The 18,959-nt window shown below is 63.5% G+C and overlaps 1 protein-coding gene across 3 annotated transcripts in view; it reads left to right on the top strand.

The window, feature by feature from the left end:
* NOTCH1 (notch receptor 1) overlaps nt 1-18,959 on the top strand; it is a 52,459-nt gene that overhangs the window by 25,477 nt on the left and 8,023 nt on the right. The window contains exons 5-27 of one of the 3 annotated variants that reach the window (XM_054501738.1): nt 1,963-2,085; nt 2,708-2,941; nt 3,240-3,395; nt 3,595-3,780; nt 4,150-4,263; nt 5,264-5,377; nt 5,631-5,864; nt 5,947-6,057; nt 6,644-6,836; nt 7,840-7,985; nt 8,243-8,356; nt 10,096-10,215; nt 10,562-10,714; nt 11,488-11,716; nt 12,378-12,579; nt 13,066-13,219; nt 13,312-13,496; nt 14,012-14,144; nt 14,487-14,744; nt 14,821-14,933; nt 15,577-16,148; nt 16,353-16,784; nt 18,108-18,256. In XM_054501738.1, the coding sequence (XP_054357713.1) occupies nt 1,963-2,085; nt 2,708-2,941; nt 3,240-3,395; nt 3,595-3,780; nt 4,150-4,263; nt 5,264-5,377; nt 5,631-5,864; nt 5,947-6,057; nt 6,644-6,836; nt 7,840-7,985; nt 8,243-8,356; nt 10,096-10,215; nt 10,562-10,714; nt 11,488-11,716; nt 12,378-12,579; nt 13,066-13,219; nt 13,312-13,496; nt 14,012-14,144; nt 14,487-14,744; nt 14,821-14,933; nt 15,577-16,148; nt 16,353-16,784; nt 18,108-18,256 (4,425 nt within the window). The remainder of the gene's footprint in view (nt 1-1,962; nt 2,086-2,707; nt 2,942-3,239; nt 3,396-3,594; nt 3,781-4,149; nt 4,264-5,263; nt 5,378-5,630; nt 5,865-5,946; nt 6,058-6,643; nt 6,837-7,839; nt 7,986-8,242; nt 8,357-10,095; nt 10,216-10,561; nt 10,715-11,487; nt 11,717-12,377; nt 12,580-13,065; nt 13,220-13,311; nt 13,497-14,011; nt 14,145-14,486; nt 14,745-14,820; nt 14,934-15,576; nt 16,149-16,352; nt 16,785-18,107; nt 18,257-18,959) is intronic. The other 2 variants (XM_054501739.2, XM_063650061.1) reach the window with 2 other exon arrangements.

The raw sequence follows: 18,959 nt of genomic DNA, 5'->3' as shown, positions 1-18,959 counted from the left end.
GTGGGGTGTGTGCGGCCTTGTCCAAGGCCACCTGTGTGCAGAGCTGATGCCCACCCACCTTGGGCAGGGTGGGTGAGGACCTCCCGGTGAGGCCCAGCAGCAGAGATGCCAGGGGTCCTGGGCCCGCTCAAAGCCACTGCCCGTGCAGGGGCAGCTCAGGGCCCTGGGGACTGGGCAGGGAGGGGAGGGGAGGGGCTGGTGGGGTTTACTCACTTGAGTGTGGGCAGATCTCAGAGGCTGGGGTGCTGGGGGCTGGGTCACCCGTCCGGTGAAGGGTGTGCTCACGCCTGCTGTGGGGTCTGGCCGTTTCAGGGTGAGATGACCATCCGGGGGCCTCCCCAAATGACTCAGGCCTGCCAGACCCAGCTTCAGACTGTCCCAGGTGGCCCCTGCACCCAGGCCCCCTGAAGGGCCCTCAGCCACCTCTGGGTGGTCAGGAGCCCAGGAGACAGCTGTGTGTGGAGTCACGGGGAACCGAGGTGGGGGCAGCCCTGAGCTCTGCAGGCCCAGGAACTGGCTGGGATTTGGAGTCGCACAGCCTGCCTGGCACGTCAGCACTGTCTCCTCGTGGGGTCACTGGGCGAGGCTGCGTCGCAGAGGGTCCAGCTGGGGTCCACGGGGCTCTCACTGGCTTCCCATCCTCTTTCCCACTGCGTTCTTCAGCCAGCGCTGCGCAGGGCAGCCCTGGGGTCGCAGCCCAGCCAGGGGCCCCACCTGCCTAAGAGCCGGGGTGCAGGGTCCCACACATGAGTGGGACCAGGACTCAGGCTCCAGGCTCTGAATTTTTTTTTTTTTTTGGAGACAGGTCTCTGTCACTCAGGCTGGAGTACAGTGACATGCCCTCAGCTCACTGCAGCCTTGACCTCCCAGGCTAAAGCGATCCTCCTGCCTCAGCCCCTCAAGTAGCTTGGGACGACAGGCGCGCGCCACCATGCTTTGCTACTTCTTGTATTTTTTTTTGTAGAGACAGGGTTTCGCCATGTTGTCCAGGCTGGTCTTGAACTCCTGGGCGCAAGCGATCCACCCACTTCAGCCTCCCAAAGTGCTGGGATTCCAGGCGTAAGCCACCGCGCCAGGGCTGGGGTCCGGTTTTGGGCGCTCGCCAAGCTGATTTGCATTTTGGATTTTGGTTGTCTCTGGCTGCCTGCTTTTGCTCGGGTCTAGCAGACAGACAGGACGGACGGGGTGGTGGTGGTGGGGCAATGTCTCAGAGGGAGGGGCCGAGCAGGTGGGAGCTCCAAGGGCAAGGGGGGTTCAAAGGCATCTCCGGAGGGTGGCAATTAGTAACCGGCTGCAGGTTTGGCTGTTGCCGAACGCGCCTTTCTGGGTTGATCATTGAACCAGCGGGAGTTGAGCGGATTAATAGCTAACTGGCTGCCTTGGAGGCCTGGGTGGGGCCATACCTCGGGGGAGGGGGCCCTGGCAGCCTGTGGAGGAGGAGGGGGAGGAGGAGGTGGGCGCCAGAGCTCTGCCCCAGGGAGGATGGGCCATCTGAGTCTCTGCAGCTTCCCTGGGGCTGCGAGGGGCCCCGCCTGCCCCAGCCAGCAGCCTGCTGGCCCCATGTCCCCTGCGGCTCAGAGCCCAGGCCCCAGTGTCAGCCCCTGAAGATGGGGTGTGTGGCCCCCCTACTGAGACATTATAGGGAGCTCTGAGCATGCAGGCGGCACCCAGGTGCAGGAGCTGCCGGAAACTCTTAAGAGACCCAAAGGTTTTTGTGACAGAATCTTCTGGAACCCTGTGTTTCTGAGTCCTTGTTTAGCCAGCCTTGTCCAAAATGATTCTTTAGAGCAGGGCATGTCCCTCTGGGCACTGGAGTGAGGCAGGGGATGGGCACAGACCCCGGGGGCCCCAGGGCAGGGCCGTGGAGGCCAGGCTCTTGTGTACAGAGCAGTGTGTCGGGGGTCCAGGCAGGAGCCGGCTTGGACCTCAGGGAAGAGTCTGACCCGGCTCCTCTTGCGGCAGGCTTCACCGGCCAGAACTGTGAGGAAAATATCGATGATTGTCCAGGAAACAACTGCAAGAACGGGGGCGCCTGTGTGGACGGTGTGAACACCTACAACTGCCGCTGCCCGCCAGAGTGGACAGGCGTGTACACGGGTGGCCGCAGGGTGGGGTAGCTGGGGCGGGGCTGCTACCCACTTACTAAACTGCACTCACAGGCATAGTGGGGAGCAGCCGAGACCCTGTCCCAAGCCAGGCAGGCTGGGGTTGGCCGAGAAGGACAACATGATGGGGGCCCCACTTTCCCATGGCCAGGGTCTGACGCCCCTCACCTCGGGGGTCAGCACAGACAGGGCCCTGGTTGGTCTGTGTGGGCCGTTTGCAACCTGGCCCCAGGCAGCCCCTGTGCCCAGTGGGGTGTCCCGGCATTGAGGGCCTTCAGCACCCCACTCAGGCCACGCTTCCTGGGCCGGTCACAGAGATGCCTGGATGAACAGACAGGCCCTGCATTCGGGAATTACCCTCTGATGGGGTGACAGGCAAAGGTGCACCCTGACGCAGCGGTGTCCACAGAGCACAAAGAGGAGGCAAGACTCCATGGTGCTGGGTCTGCAGAGGAAGGAGTGATTTAGGCTGGCGGCGGTGGGTGGAGGAGTCAGCCCAGGAAGGCTTCCTGGAGGAGGTGGCATTGCCACCCTGCATCTTAGGGGACAAGGAGCTCAGGGAGTGGCAGCTGCCCGGGGCCGACAGCTCGTGTTCCCTGCAGGTCAGTACTGTACAGAGGATGTGGACGAGTGCCAGCTGATGCCAAATGCCTGCCAGAACGGCGGGACCTGCCACAACACCCACGGTGGCTACAACTGCGTGTGTGTCAACGGCTGGACTGGTGAGGACTGCAGCGAGAACATTGATGACTGTGCCAGCGCCGCCTGCTTCCACGGCGCCACCTGCCATGACCGCGTGGCCTCCTTCTACTGCGAGTGTCCCCACGGCCGCACAGGTGAGTGCCCTGAGGCCCAGGTGGGCGTGGGGGGCTCACATGGGCCAGGCCTGACCTGTGTGACCTCACCCAGGGACTATGGCCCTCCTGCGCCCAGGATAACCTGAAAGGGCCTTTCTGGTCAGGGAGGCCGGTGGTCGCCGTGAGTCTCCCGGAACATCCCAAGTGTCACGGGACGCCCGATGGGGTCATGGCGGGCAGCTCCTCCTGGGGTGTCAGTGGGGATGGACCCCAGCCGTGGGTGGTGCGCCATGCCTGGCCCAGGGGCCATGCCCACTGACCGCCGCTGCCTGCCCAGGTCTGCTGTGCCACCTCAACGATGCGTGCATCAGCAACCCCTGCAACGAGGGCTCCAACTGCGACACCAACCCCGTCAATGGCAAGGCCATCTGCACCTGCCCCTCGGGGTACACGGGCCCGGCCTGCAGCCAGGATGTGGATGAGTGCTCGCTGGGTAGGTGCTGGCACAGGGGTTGCGGCCAGGTGGGGGTGGCAGCCTGGCCCCAGAACCGGTGGGAAGTCGATTCTGGCTTCATGGGGTGCCCGGTTGGATGGGGGATGGGACCCTGCCAGTCCGATGAGGGGGGTGTGCAGCGAGGTGTTGCAGGGGCCAGGGTGCCTGGAGCAGCCTCTCACCCGTGTGCCCTCACCAGGTGCCAACCCCTGCGAGCATGCGGGCAAGTGCATCAACACGCTGGGCTCCTTCGAGTGCCAGTGTCTGCAGGGCTACACAGGCCCCCGCTGCGAGATCGACGTCAACGAGTGCGTCTCAAACCCGTGCCAGAACGACGCCACCTGCCTGGACCAGATTGGGGAGTTCCAGTGCATCTGTATGCCTGGTGCGTCGGCCGGGGCCAGGGCAGGAAACCGAGTCGAGGCTGGGCAACCTTGGAGGGGCAGCCCCGGGAACATCTTTGGGTTGCTTCCCCTTTCCCCAGCCTCCATGCCTTCTGGGCCCACAGCCTGTACGGGGCATGGGGAAACTGAGGCCAGGCCGCAGGGCCAGCAGAGCATGGGGGCAGCACTAGGTAGATGAGGGTGCTGGGCCAGGGGCCGCAGGGGCTTCAGGGGAGCGGGTGCACAGGGGGCCCGTGGTGGCTGGGATACTGGGCTGGAGGCAGGGTTCGTTTCCATCCCAAGTCCACAGATGTGCCCAGTGGGGCACTGGGGCCGCGCATGCCCCCCCTCACTGTTGCCCCACCTCACAGGCTACGAGGGTGTGCACTGCGAGGTCAACACGGACGAGTGCGCCAGCAGCCCCTGCCTGCACAATGGTCGCTGCCTGGACAAGATCAATGAGTTCCAGTGCGAGTGCCCCACGGGTGAGGGCCGCCCCTGCCCCCGCCCCCTGCCCCCGGACTGTCTGCACCCTGGCCTCCTGAGGGGTGTCTGGCCGTGGGTTGTGTCCCCTGCCCCTGGGCCGTCTGCACCCCGGCCTCCTGAGGGGTGCCTGGCCGTGGGTTGTGTCCCCTGCCCCTGGGCCGTCTGCACCCCAGCCTCCTGAGGGGGGCCTGGCCATTGGTTGTGTTCAGACTCCCAGGAGAGGGAGGGTTTTGCCTCATGAGTGGATGGGAGTGTTTTCAGACTTCCCCGAAGGAAGGGCAGGGCCCAGTGGGGAGTGGGAGCTTGCCCAGGGGTCACGGTGGAGCCCAGGGCCAGGAGATCCTCCTTGATCTGGGTGCAGCCCCTCCTGCCTGGAGAGAAGGGTATACCAGGAGCTGCAGTGCCCAGACAGGGAGGAGGCTCCAGCCTGGCTTTCTGAGGGCTCGAGGCTGGGAGAGAGGCCAGCCTGCCCTGTCCTGCCATGTCCCCTGCCCAACGGCACGCCAGCCTCAAGGGTATGCAGAGAACCACGTGGGGCAGGTTGGCCTGCAGTAGAGATGATGGCTGCCCGGGGCGGACTTGGAGGAACTCTCAGGGGCCTGGGTGAAAGGTGTTTCCATCTGTCCCAGAGCTGGGGGCCGGGGCGCAGAGCCCAGGGAGGCGTTGCCAGCCCAAGCCCAGGCTCCCGAGACATAGATTACCCGTCCCAGACACTGCAGCCAGGGGAGCCCCATTCTCAGCCCGGCTCCACTGTAGCCATAGCAACCCAGTCGGTTTGGGAAAAAGGCCCCTTCTGTGGGAGCGAGGGCGTGCGGTGCTGGGGGAGGGGCTTTGATTCGGGGAGCGGGCGGCGGGAGGCAGGGAGAGCTGGGGCTGGCTGAGGCCAGGCTGAGTGTGCCCTGGGGAGCCCAGCCAGGCGCTCACTGCTGGGGTCTGGCCAGGGGTCCCTGAAGGGCCATAGTGCTGTTGCACATGACTCCCTCCCCTCCCCGGCCCCAGGCTTCACTGGGCATCTGTGCCAGTATGATGTGGACGAGTGTGCCAGCACCCCCTGCAAGAATGGTGCCAAGTGCCTGGACGGACCCAACACTTACACCTGTGTGTGCACGGAAGGTGCGGGCCGTTGCCCACCAGTGGGGGGGAGGGACAGGGGACAGGGCACTCAGTCTGACAAGGTCATGGACGCCTTGGTCTGGGCCACCTGGTCCAGAGGCCGAGAGCACATCTCAGCCCCAATCCTGAGTGGGTGGGAATGCCACGCTCGGAGCCCTCCTCAGGTGGGCACAGGTGACCCCAGGTCTGGTCATGGGTGTCCCGGGAGCAGCCAGTCCTGAGTCTTCATGTGCCTGCCCCTCCCGCGCTCCAGGGTACACGGGGACGCACTGCGAGGTGGACATCGATGAGTGCAACCCCGACCCCTGCCACTACGGCTCCTGCAAGGACGGCGTCGCCACCTTCACCTGCCTCTGCCGCCCGGGCTACACGGGCCACCACTGCGAGACCAACATCAACGAGTGCTCCAGCCAGCCCTGCCGCCACGGGGGCACCTGCCAGGACCGTGACAACGCCTACCTCTGCTTCTGCTTGAAGGGGACCACAGGTGGCCGGCCAGGCGGGTGGCGGGTGGGTGGCCAGTGGGCAGGGTGCGCCCGAGAACTGACCGCCACGTGCCACCCCTTCAGGACCCAACTGCGAGATCAACCTGGATGACTGTGCCAGCAGCCCTTGCGACTCGGGCACCTGTCTGGACAAGATTGATGGCTACGAGTGTGCCTGTGAGCCGGGCTACACAGGTGAGTGGCCCTGCACGTGGGGGCTGACTGCACTGTGCTCAAAGGTCAAGGTGAGCCACTGCTCTGGGGCTGCTGAGGGGTTGGGTGGGGGCTTTGGTGCTGCCCACCTGGGCAGACTGTGGTCTGCAGCAGAGACTGCAGCAGGACCAGGGCTATAACCAGCAGCACTATGGGTCCCCCCGACCCCTCTTGTCTCTGGTCAGAGCTGTCCCAGGCCGTGTTGGCACAGTGGCACAGCAGGCCAAGAGGGGGTGGCCAGCCCTGAGGCCAGGCTTGAGTACCTTCTGCCTCTGCAGCTCACCAGCACCTTTGAGCAGGTCCCTCTGCCTCTCTGGGCCTCAGATTCTCATCAGTCAGGGCTGCAGCAGCCCCTGCCCCTGGGACCCCTGGGAGGATGACTTGAGTGGGCACTGGTCCCCGAGGAGGCTGGCACATGGCACATTGTGATCTAAGATGGTTTCTGATACCTGGAAGGATGCGGCCAGAAGGGTGATTGCCCTGGCTCAACAGACAGGGAAACCGAGGTTGACGCGGGTGGGACCCCCTGGGCGCTGGGCCTCAGAGTCTGACCTGCTCCTGCCCTTAGGGAGCATGTGTAACATCAACATCGATGAGTGTGCGGGCAACCCCTGCCACAACGGGGGCACCTGCGAGGATGGCATCAATGGCTTCACCTGCCGCTGCCCCGAGGGCTACCACGACCCCACCTGCCTGTCTGAGGTCAATGAGTGCAACAGCAACCCCTGCGTCCACGGGGCCTGCCGGGACAGCCTCAACGGGTATGCGGCGGGGCCAATCAGGGGGACACATCAGTCCTAAACCCTGGGAGCTCTGCCGTCAGGAGGGTGGCACCTGCACAGACCTTAAGATGGGCCAGAAACGGGCCTCGGACGGGGCCGGGTGGCAGGGAGCTCCCCTCAGGGATGCATGTGCCTCTGGGGCCTCAGTCAGCCTGCAGTCCACACCCAGCAGCCCTGCACCCGGCAGCCCTGCACCCGGCAGCCCTGCACCCAGCAGCTCTGTGCTGCACATCCTTGTGGGCTGCATGGTGGGCTCAGGACACAGGCCCAAAGTGACCCCTGAAACACATTTTCATGGTAACAGCAGCAAGTGTGTCTGATGCCCATGATGTGCCTGGCAGCACTCTGCCAGGATGGGACCATTTAAATCAGCAGGGACCCCATTGCCCTCATTTGGCACAGAGAAGGCACGTGCTTTGTTCGGGGCCACACAGCGGGCAAGTGGTGGGGGGCTTTTCACAGCACCCTACTGCCCTGCACTTGGCATGGTCCCCTCGCTAACGAACCAAACCCCTGCCGCAGTCTTGGGTATGGGAAGCGCTGTGGCCCCCACTTTTTTCTTTATTTTGAGACATAGCCTTGCTCTGCTGTCCAGGCTGGAGTGCAATGGCATGATCTCAGTTCACTGCAACCTCCACCCCCCAGGTTCAAGTGATTCCCCTGCCTCAGCCTCCCGAGTAGCTGAGATTACAGGCATGTGCCACCACACCTGGCTAATTTTTGTATTTTTAGTATATATGGGGTGGGGGAGGTTCTCCGTGTTGGCCAGGCTGATCTTGAACTCCTGGCCTCAAGTGACTCAGCCACCCCGGCCTCCCAAAGTGCTGGGATTACAGGTGTGAGCCACCGCGCCCAGCCTGCCCCCACTAAAGGACTCTGTGAGTCTGAGTGGATGGGCACCTCCGCCAGCCCATGGGGCATTGCAGACCCGGGAGTCTGCAGCTCGGGCCTCCCTCGACCTGCAGTGTGGTCCCCCTTGCAGGTACAAGTGCGACTGTGACCCTGGGTGGAGTGGGACCAACTGTGACATCAACAACAACGAGTGTGAGTCCAACCCTTGTATCAACGGCGGCACCTGCAAAGACATGACCAGTGGCTATGTGTGCACCTGCCGGGAGGGCTTCAGCGGTGAGTAGGCTGCGCATTTCCCAGTGCAGAGGGCTGCCCTCGAGTCTGGGGAGCTGGAGACACAGGATCAGGACCCAGGTCCAGCCAGCACCATGCATGGTGTTTGTCTCCCGTGGCAAAACCTTAGCTCCAGGCCTCTGGCTCTTGGAGATGAGGAGGGGCCTGGGGTGGGGAGCAGGCCCAGGGCTGCTGTTGTGGGGCCCTGCCAAGATGCCTGGGAGTGGTGGACATGCTGAGTGCTGTCCCTTTCCCTCCAGGTCCCAACTGCCAGACCAACATCAACGAGTGTGCGTCCAACCCATGTCTGAACCAGGGCACGTGTATTGACGACGTTGCCGGGTACAAGTGCAACTGCCTGCTACCCTACACAGGTGAGGGGTGGGTGGAGCCTATGCTGGAGGGGGCGGGGCCTATGTGGGAGGGCGGGGCCTGTGCTGGAGAGGGTGGGGCCAGGAGTGGGGGTGGCCTGGGAAGCTGTGACTGGAGGGTAAAGTGGTGGCTTTCTTGGGGCTGGGACTTCCAGAAGGTTCTGCTCCTTACTGAGTGCCTTAGGCCCCTGCAGTATGTGGGCCTTCCCCCCGGGGGTGGGGTTGGCAGATTAGCAAGGATACAGGATGCCTGGGAGAAAATTTTCATGCAAGCATGTGTTTTACCTGGCAAGCCAGCCGCAAGACACAGGTAAGATGCAGGTGAACCCTTAGCAGGGCCGGGCCTGGGCCATTGGGCTCCGTGCTCCCGGCGCCCACCCTGCTGGGGGCCTCTAGGGGCCGGGCTTCCCCACCCCCGCCAGCCAGGCCTGAGGGATTCCTTTGACGGCGGCCCTCTTTGTGTGAGGGAAACAAGGAGCCCTCTGTTTGGGCTGAGCAGGGAGGGGGATGTTCCCCCAACTGTCCAGCCCCTGCCATGAACCCAGCCAAGGGGATCACAGGAAATGATCTCCTCTAGAAAAGACAAAGAAGAGTCCACAAGCACCGGGGTCCTGGCGCTTCCCAGGAGCGGGCAGAGGGTGCTGCCACAGGGCCTGGTCAGGGTGGGCCTGCCTGGGCCAGGCAGCCGGGCTGGAGGTCCCACGCCTGCGGTTCCCATGACATCCAGCAGCCTGTGGCCAGAACGCTGTTTTCTTTGACCGAGGTTAAGGACCTGGGTTTTCTCTCCTGTGTCAGTCAGTGAGGACCCTCCCTCCACAGCCAGGCACCCCTGTCCCTTTTGGACACGCCGATCAGGCCGGCAAGAGGAGCGGCGGTGCTGACCCGCTTCCTATCTGCCCGCTTCCTGCTTCCTTTCGCACAATTGTCGGAAACTCTGGCGCAGTTCCTGCCTGCCCAGGTCACCGTGGAAACCAATAGGAAGAGAGGCCCTGGAAAGTCGCCCCAGCAGGCCAGGGAGATAATGGGGGATAGGGAAGATAACGCAGTCTCCACGGCTATAAACAGGAAGCTCGGCCGTGGGGTTGTACAGAGAAAGGCCCTCGGCTGTGCACGTGGTTCCTACACAGCCTTTGCCAGACACCCTGCGTGGTCCTGGAGGTCTCCAGGCTGTGCCCGATGCCCCGACACGCAGGATGTGCTGGGGGCCTGGGCCTGTCCCCTCCATTGCAGCCCTTGTTCGTTGGCCTCCCGTGATGGGCGTTTGCTGCCTGTGACACGGAGCCCCAGGATTAGTTTCAGGCCTCGGTCTCAGGCCAGGGCCTTTCCTCATCACCCAGAGATGAGGGGGCTGGCGTCGGGGGTGGGCCCAGGTCCCTGCAGTGTTGTGGAGCCCACCCGACTGAGGCCACCTCTCCTGGTGCAGTCCTTGTTCCTGGGCACTCCTGGCGGGGTGAGGCCTAGGCTGTGCTCCGCTGCCAACCGGGAACGAGGGGTGGCTTCTGAGCGTGACATTTGTGCAGCTTGTCTTCAGCGTCCCCCCATCTGTGCTCCACTCCTCGCTGGGTCAGGGTCCTGGCACAGCCGGGAGCGCTCAGGGGTCTCGGTGCACATTTGCCTCCCGGCGGGACCAGCAGACGGCGCTCTGATGACGGAAAGACCAGCGGGCGATGGCCAGGACGGCCTTCATTTGGGAGATCCCTCTGGGTGAGGCCCCCAGGGTCACGTGTGTCTCCTTCCCGCAGGCGCCACGTGTGAGGTGGTGCTGGCCCCGTGTGCCCCCAGCCCCTGCAGAAACGGCGGGGAGTGCAGGCAATCCGAGGACTATGAGAGCTTCTCCTGCGTCTGCCCCACGGGCTGGCAAGGTGAGGCTGGCCAGGGCCCGGTGAGGGCTGGGATGGGAGGTCAGGATGTCTGCGGGACACAGGCAGCTCCAAGGCAGGCTAGATGAGTCTTTGGAGAGGAGCCGGTGGGTGCTGAGGAGGCCCTGGTCGGAGAAGTTCTGGAATCAGGAATTGACCCAGGAGCACCGTTCCCAACTCCAGTTCCTGTGACCTTCTTAGGCCAAAATTAGGGGAGAGAGGGTGGTCCTGGGGCCACAGAAGCCCACTCCTGGGTCGGGAGAGGCACTGTAGGTGGGTGGGCCAGCCTGGGAAGTGCCTGGAGGGCCAGGGGCTGCTGGTTACCAACCGGCCTCCTCCTGCCCCGCAGGGCAGACCTGTGAGGTCGACATCAACGAGTGTGTTCTGAGCCCGTGCCGGCACGGCGCATCCTGCCAGAACACCCACGGCGGCTACCGCTGCCACTGCCAGGCCGGCTACAGCGGGCGCAACTGCGAGACCGACATCGACGACTGCCGGCCCAGTGAGTGGCCCCGCGGCTCTGGCCTCCTCCAGGAAGCTCTCAGGCCTCAGTTTCCCTGGGCAGTGTCGGTGCACATGGTGCTGGCCATAAGCACCCAGGGAGGCCTGAGTGTGGCCGGGAGGGTTGGGTCAGGTGTGGGGGATGTGCTGAGGGATGGCCAGGGTGGTTCGGGAGGGCCCCAGAGCCGGCTTGCCCCTCCCTGCACTTCACGGGAGAGTCACGATAGCCTCTCCCACGGCTCTTTACTGAGCGGAGGATGGCTCGGGCCCGGCCTGCATTCCCGCCTGGCTCATCAGGCCCCACTGCAGGCCAGGGCTCTCAGGCCTCCCAGCCCTGCTTCACAGAGGTTGAGGTTGGCAGAAGCCGGGGGTCTTGCTGGCATCACCTGGCAGGCAGAGGCAAGAACTGTCACTCCTCCCCTGCTTGGTCTGTGAAGCCTGCAAAGCTGTCCCCTGCCCTGGAGCTTGAGGACAGTAGCAGAGACAAGAAATGTCACTCCTCCCCTGCTTGGTCTGTGAAGCCTGCAAAGCTGTCCCCTGCCCTGGGGCTTGAGGACAGGAGCAGGTGGGGAGAGAGACCCCAAGCACAGAAGACGGGTGTGACGCAGCCTGTGGGTGCTGGGGCTCCCCACCAGACACCTTTGTCACAGGGCTGCTCACTAGAGCCTCAGCAACGAAAGGCTGGGCTGTCCCCAGCTGTGCAGCCTTCCCGGCCCCCTCCCGCAGGTGTGGTTTGTGCCTGCCCCTCACACTCACCCTTCCGTCCCCTCCCAGACCCGTGTCACAACGGCGGCTCCTGCACAGACGGCATCAACACGGCCTTCTGCGACTGCCTGCCCGGCTTCCAGGGCACTTTCTGTGAGGAGGACATCAACGAGTGTGCCAGTGACCCCTGCCGCAACGGGGCCAACTGCACGGACTGCGTGGACAGCTACACGTGCACCTGCCCCGCGGGCTTCAGCGGGATCCACTGTGAGAACAACACGCCTGACTGCACAGAGAGGTGCGCGGGGCTCGAGTGAGGCCGTGGGCGGGAACGGGCAGTGTGGGCCACACGCAGTAGCTGGTAGCCTGGGACACCACGCAGGCATCCGCCTAGGCCTGCTGGGCGCTTAGCGCTGGCTGCATTGAGTCCAGACATTGTTCATTGTACCGATGTGTCCCTCCTGAGAGGGCCATTGTGACCTCCTCCTGTGTCCCGCACCAGGAACGCCAGTAGTCTGTCCTGAAGAACTGGCGCGCTTCCTTCTATTAGACAACGAGAACTCTGTCACTCTTGTTTCCTTTTTGCTGTGGTTACCAGGAAGCTCATTTGGTAAACGTCAGTCTCGTGCCTGGTTTCTGATGTAATTACCTCCCGTGTTACCAGGATGGGTTCTGGTTTCTCCCTCATTCTTACTTTAACCGCCCTGTGCCCATGCATTTGGTAAAGCCACTCTCGACCTGACTTATAAAGAAGGCAGGGGAGGGAGATGTGATGTGGTGTGAGAGCCAGGCCCCGGGTTCCCACTGGCCTCCCTGGGTCAGCCAGGCTGCCCTGGGCCTGTCCTGGCCATCAGGCCCCTAGAGTTGAGCGGAAGGGGAGGTGCTGGCGAGGCGGGGTCTGCTGGAGTGGGGACCCACCGATGCCCTCTGCTCAGCCCCCGCCTGCCCACCCCCTGCAGCTCCTGCTTCAACGGTGGCACCTGCGTGGACGGCATCAACTCGTTCACCTGCCTGTGTCCACCCGGCTTCACGGGCAGCTACTGCCAGCACGATGTCAACGAGTGCGACTCACAGCCCTGCCTGCACGGCGGCACCTGCCAGGACGGCTGCGGCTCCTACAGGTGCACCTGCCCCCAGGGCTACACCGGCCCCAACTGCCAGGTGAGTGCGCCAGCCACAGAGGTGCCCGAGGGAGAGGCCCTGGGTGGGTGCCTGCCTGTGGGAGGTGGGAACGGTCACCCCCAGGTCCCACTGTGTCGGCTCGGGGTCGCCCCCACACTCCTGGGCAGAGGGCTTCTGGGGATCTGAGCAGCCAGTGAAGGAACCTGATGCGGAAGCAGCAGGCACCTTCGTTTCAATCCCAGGTTTCTGGAGCCGGGGCGGGAGCTCAGGAATTGGGGAATTGAGGAAAGATGTTCCTTCTAGCAAAGGCCGAGGGTGGTCTGGACCTGCTGAGGGCCCTGAGGGAGACCCAGCCCAGGCTGTTCCTGGTGTGGGGGTGGTGGGGAGTCCAGGGGCGGCAGTTTCCACTTCTGTAGAATGGGTTGTAGCCTGGGTTGGAGTAGGCCCCTTGGCGGATGTGCGTTCTGAGCTACCGGGGAAATGGCCGGGGGGCGGGCACCCAGCTGACCCCAGCCTGTCCCCCAGAACCTTGTGCACTGGTGTGACTCCTCGCCCTGCAAGAATGGCGGCAAATGCTGGCAGACCCACACCCAGTACCGCTGTGAGTGCCCCAGTGGCTGGACCGGCCTTTACTGCGACGTGCCCAGCGTGTCCTGTGAGGTGGCTGCGCAGCGACAAGGTAACCCGCTGGGCCCACCTGGCTCGGGTCCCAGCCCATCAAGGTCCTCCGTGGGCCTGGGCCTCACCTGTCTCCCACCCCATCCCCCGCAGGTGTTGACGTTGCCCACCTGTGCCAGCATGGAGGGCTCTGTGTGGACGCGGGCAACACGCACCACTGCCGCTGCCAGGCGGGCTACACAGGCAGCTACTGTGAGGACCTGGTGGACGAGTGCTCACCCAGCCCCTGCCAGAACGGGGGCACCTGCACGGACTACCTGGGCGGCTACTCCTGCAAGGTGGGGGTCCATCCTCGGGTGAGGGTTGTGGCTGGCACAAGTGTTGCCACACACCGGGCCCTGGCTGGGAGCTGGCACAGTGGAGAAAACTGAACCTGACAGGCCCCATGCACTGTTCAGTCTCATTAGTGGAGGGCTGGGGTAGTCAGGGTAGACTGCCTGGAAGAGGTAGCCTGTGGAGAGCCTGAAGGAGGGTGAATATGCTAAGTGGGATGGGGTTTTCCCTTCCCCTAGATTGTGTCTAGGCTTGGCCAACACCTACCCTGAGGCCCTCACCTCTTTCCTATGGGACGGGGTCCACCCACCCCCAATAGGCAGTGACTCCGGTCACCGAGGCCCTGCCAGGGTCTGTTGGGCTGGGTCTCCCTCCAGGTCTGACAGGAGCGAGGGCTCCGTGGCTCCGCTGGACCTGAGGGCAGCTCATGTGGCCCTGTCAGCCCTCACAGTGGGGTGGGGGAGCGCTGCATCCTGGCGCCGGCTGAGCCGCAGGGCCCCTCGTTCTGTCGCCTGCACAGTGCGTGGCCGGCTACCACGGGGTGAACTGCTCTGAGGAGATCGACGAGTGCCTGTCCCACCCCTGCCAGAATGGGGGCACCTGCCTCGACCTCCCCAACACCTACAAGTGCTCCTGCCCACGGGGCACGCAGGGTAAGGGCCGCCGCAAGGAGGGCTGGTGTCGGCCATCCATGGCCAGGGCAGGGGCAGGGCAGGCACCCCGTGACCAGCCAGAGGCATCCAGGAACCAGCCAGAAACTCCCATTTTCCCGTGTGAGGCCAAGGCCAGCGCAGAGCTGCCCGGGGAAAGGGCCTAGAGCGGGGGTCCCAGTGGGAAGGGTGTCTCCATGGCACTCTTGATACCTGCCTCTCCCGAGCATCTGTGCTCGGGACTGATAAGCCCCAGACTGAGCGCTTATCTTCTGGGACCGACACACGGCACGGCAGGGCTGGGGTGTGGCGAGCTCGGGCCGCTGATGGCACCTGGCCCCGCAGGTGTGCACTGTGAGATCAACGTGGATGACTGCAACCCCCCCGTTGACCCCATGTCCCGGAGCCCCAAGTGCTTTAACAAGGGCACCTGCGTGGACCAGGTGGGGGGCTACAGCTGCACCTGCCCGCCGGGCTTCGTGGGTGAGCGCTGTGAGGGGGATGTCAACGAGTGCCTGTCCAATCCCTGCGACGCCCGTGGCACCCAGAACTGCGTGCAGCGCGTCAACGACTTCCACTGCGAGTGCCGTGCCGGTCACACCGGTGGGTGCCGCACCCAGGCGGGTGGGGCGTGCGGGGCAGCAGGGTGAGCCTCTCACTGCCCTGCTCTCACCCCTAGGGCGCCGCTGCGAGTCCGTCATCAATGGCTGCAAAGGCAAGCCCTGCAAGAATGGGGGCACCTGCGCCGTGGCCTCCAACACCGCCCGCGGGTTCATCTGCAAGTGCCCTGCGGTAGGTGCAGGGGTGCAGGGAGGCAGGGGCCCTCCAGGGGAGACACCTGGAGAGGTCTGCATGCCACAGGGCACAGACCGGGCAGCGATCCTCCCGGCCTTCATCCTCCTCCTCACCCTGATGTCTTTTTTTTTTTTTTTTAGTTTCAATAAATGATTTTAGAGACATTTTAGATTTATAGAAAAATGGAGCAGGAAGTAGACTCCCTGGGGTGGCTGTCCCCTGCACGCAGTTCCCCTGGTTAGCAGCTTGCATCAACTTCACTCCAGATTTCAGTGGTACATTGTTACCAACACCAGCCCTTCCTGTACCTGGGGCTTGCCCTTGGCTTTGTGGTTGTGGGTTTGGGCTGAGGTATGACATGCCTGCCCACCCTTGGAGGATCACGGCAGAGAGTCCCTGCCCTAAAGTCCTCAGTGCTCCACCAATTTACCCCTTCCTCCATCTCCCAACTCCCTGGCACCTCCTGATCTTTCTCTGTTGGTAGAATGTGTGTAAAGGGTTTTGCTGCTGGGGGCAAGGCTGCAGGCTGCCTCCCAGGTTAGAGGAGAGCGGTGGCACTGCTGGCCGAGGGCTGGGTGTGAGGTGGCGGGGGGTGGGGGGTGGCCCACCCCGACACCGTCCTGTCTTCCCTCTTGGGCAGGGCTTTGAGGGCGCCACGTGTGAGAATGACGCTCGTACCTGCGGCAGCCTGCGCTGCCTCAACGGCGGCACATGCATCTCCGGCCCACGCAGCCCCACCTGCCTGTGCCTGGGCCCCTTCACGGGCCCCGAATGCCAGTTCCCAGCCAGCAGCCCCTGCCTGGGCGGCAACCCCTGCTACAACCAGGGGACCTGTGAGCCCACATCCGAGAGCCCCTTCTACCGTTGCCTGTGCCCCGCCAAATTCAATGGGCTCTTGTGCCACATTCTGGACTACAGCTTTGGGGGCGGGGCCGGGCGCGACATCCCCCCGCCGCTGATCGAGGAGGCGTGCGAGCTGCCCGAGTGCCAGGAGGACGCGGGCAACAAGGTCTGCAGCCTGCAGTGCAACAACCACGCGTGCGGCTGGGACGGCGGCGACTGCTCCCTCAACTTCAATGATCCCTGGAAGAACTGCACGCAGTCTCTGCAGTGCTGGAAGTACTTCAGTGACGGCCACTGTGACAGCCAGTGCAACTCGGCTGGCTGCCTCTTCGACGGCTTCGACTGCCAGCACGCGGAAGGCCAGTGCAAGTAAGGCTGTGGGGCTCATGGGGCTGAGGGAGGACCCGAACTTGGATGTGACCTGGCTTGGGCCCAGAGGCCAGCATGCAGTTCCTAAGGTTCTGCTCAGGGGGTGCAGAGACGTCCCCCGCAGCTGGCCAGCAGGCTGGAGGCACCGGACGGTGGGTGAGGCCCCCCGAGGAAGGCGGCCTGAGCGTGTCCCACCCCCCACAGCCCCCTGTACGACCAGTACTGCAAGGACCACTTCAGCGATGGGCACTGCGATCAGGGCTGCAACAGTGCGGAGTGCGAGTGGGACGGGCTGGACTGTGCAGAGCATGTGCCCGAGAGGCTGGCGGCCGGCACGCTGGTGGTGGTGGTGCTGATGCCGCCGGAGCAGCTGCGCAACAGCTCCTTTCACTTCCTGCGGGAGCTCAGCCGCGTGCTGCACACCAACGTGGTCTTCAAGCGTGACGCACGCGGCCAGCAGATGATCTTCCCCTACTACGGCCGCGAGGAGGAGCTGCGCAAGCACCCCATCAAGCGTGCCGCCGAGGGCTGGGCCGCACCTGACGCCCTGCTGGGCCAGGTGAAGGCCTCGCTGCTCCCTGATGGCAGCGGGGGTGGGCGGCGGCGGAGGGAGCTGGACCCCATGGACGTCCGCGGGTGAGTGAGACCTGGCACCCACAGTCAATCCCTGCACCTCTCCTGGGCCCTCCCCCACGGCCTCGCTGCCCCTCACAGCCGGCGCCATGGCAAGCAGTACTCTCCCCACTTTGTGGTAAAAGAGACGGAGGTTCTGAGAGGACCTGGGACTTCAGGGCCCGCACAGGCAAGAAGTAGAGGCAGCATTCCAGCTCAGGGCCCTGACCCCACAGCCACACCCTTTCCCTGGGCCACTGCCTTCCCCTGGACAGGCAGCACTCCTGTGCCCAGTAGGTGATTTTGAGATTGAGCTGTGCCTTAGGCACTGGATACTACACGGATTAAAACTCAGACCTCTGCCAGGCGAGGAGGCTCACACCTGTAATCCCAGCACTTTGGGAGGCTGAGGCAGGAGGAGCCCTTGAGCCCAGGAGTTCGAGACCAGCCTGGGCAACATAGGGAGACCTTGTCTCTGTTTTTTTCAAAAAGTATTAAAAGAAGTAAAAAGCAAAAAACTCAGCTCTCCAGGGGTTCCCACAGGGCTGAACAGACCCACCCCAGACAAGAATGCCGCTTGGTCATGGCGTCTGCCTGGCTTGGGCTGGAGAGGAGGCAGGCATTGCTGGGCCTTGCAGACGGAGGAGGAGCTGGTGGGGGCGGGGGTCCCGCGGTGGGAGAACACAGGCAGGAGCAGCTTGAGTGCAGGGGGCACCCCACGAGGCTCCCGCCCATGCCTACTTGATCTGGGGCAGCTGGACCCAGGAGCCAGGTTGGTTGTGCCCTTCGTGTGCCTGACACTAGTGGGTTTGCCCATCAGTTCTGCTGGCTTGGAGCAATCCTGGCGGTCGGAAGCATCATCTCACAGGCTGGATGGGATCCTGCTCACAGGAATCCAGTCCTGGGGAGCAGAGCTCACCCCCAGCCAGCATCACCACACAGCCCACCATCGCACCCACCCCCACCTCACGTCCGCACTTCCCGCAGGGCCTGGGGATGGCTCCTGGGGGAGGACTGGGCTCCTGGCACATTCTCTGTCCTGAGATGAGGAAACGTGTTTGTGGCACCAGCAGGAGCCAGAGAGGGTGTCAGGGCGGGCCAGGGAGAGCGCGTTGGCAGATATCTGGGATGAGCCGTGATCAGCACTGGACGGAGTCGGGGGGCTGCAGGGCACTGGTCCCCTGCAGGGTAGCTGCTGTCAGACCTGGCTTCCTGCCACCCCAGGCTGCCTCACCATGTCCTGACTGTGGCGTCATGGGCTGCGGTGTCCCTGGGGCAGCATCCCAGGCCGGTGGGTGGGGGAGGAGGAAGCCTCGGGTCCCAGCCCCTGTCTGGTTGTCCCCCCAGCTCCATCGTCTACCTAGAGATTGACAACCGGCAGTGTGTGCAGGCATCCTCGCAGTGCTTCCAGAGTGCCACCGACGTGGCCGCGTTCCTGGGAGCACTCGCCTCGCTGGGCAGCCTCAACATCCCCTACAAGATCGAGGCTGTGCAGAGTAAGTGTGGCCCCATCCCTGCTTCCCAGCCCAGCACCGCCGGGAACAGGCTCTGCCTGCAGGGGATGCCATCCCCTCATGCCCCAGACATGCTGGCTCTTTGTGCCAGTTGCCACCCACGGGTGTGAGCGTTGCTGTCCGAGTTGGGGTAGGGCTTTTCTGGAATTTTCTGAATGGCACTCTGCCCCGACCTGTGGCGGTGACAGCCGCCGGTGGAGCCACCTGGGAACGAGTCCAGTCACGGGAAAGTGGGTGCCTGCTTCTCTCCCCACCCCTTCCTCCTGAATTTTCTTTGTTGGGTATTATTTCAAAATCATTACGGCTTTTTTTAAAGAAAAAAAAGAGAGAGAGAGAAGAATTGATCGGTGTCATGTGAAGTGTTGAAGTTTGTATCTTGAAAATCCCTCTAAATCCTTTGTCTTAACAGCTCAATGCGAGTGCAGCGATTTGAAGTTGACTAATCCTCCTCCCTTAAAGGAGAAAAAAGTAAAAGCCGTCTCCAGATACAGTCGGCTGGTGCAGGAGAGAATTTAGCGATAGTTTGCAATTCTGATTAATCGCATAGAAAATGACCTTATTTTGGGGGGCGGGATGGAGGAGAGTGGGTGAGGAGGCGCCTGGCCGCGGAGCCAGTCCGCTGCCCCCCGGCCACCAGCCTGCTGCGTAGCCGCCGCCTGATGTCTGGGCGCCTGCCCCTGGCCCC

The sequence above is a fragment of the Pongo pygmaeus genome, chromosome 13 (genome assembly GCF_028885625.2).
Source record: "Pongo pygmaeus isolate AG05252 chromosome 13, NHGRI_mPonPyg2-v2.0_pri, whole genome shotgun sequence".
Taxonomy (NCBI): Eukaryota; Metazoa; Chordata; class Mammalia; order Primates; family Hominidae; genus Pongo; species Pongo pygmaeus.
This window is presented reverse-complemented; position numbering and strand designations above follow the sequence as displayed.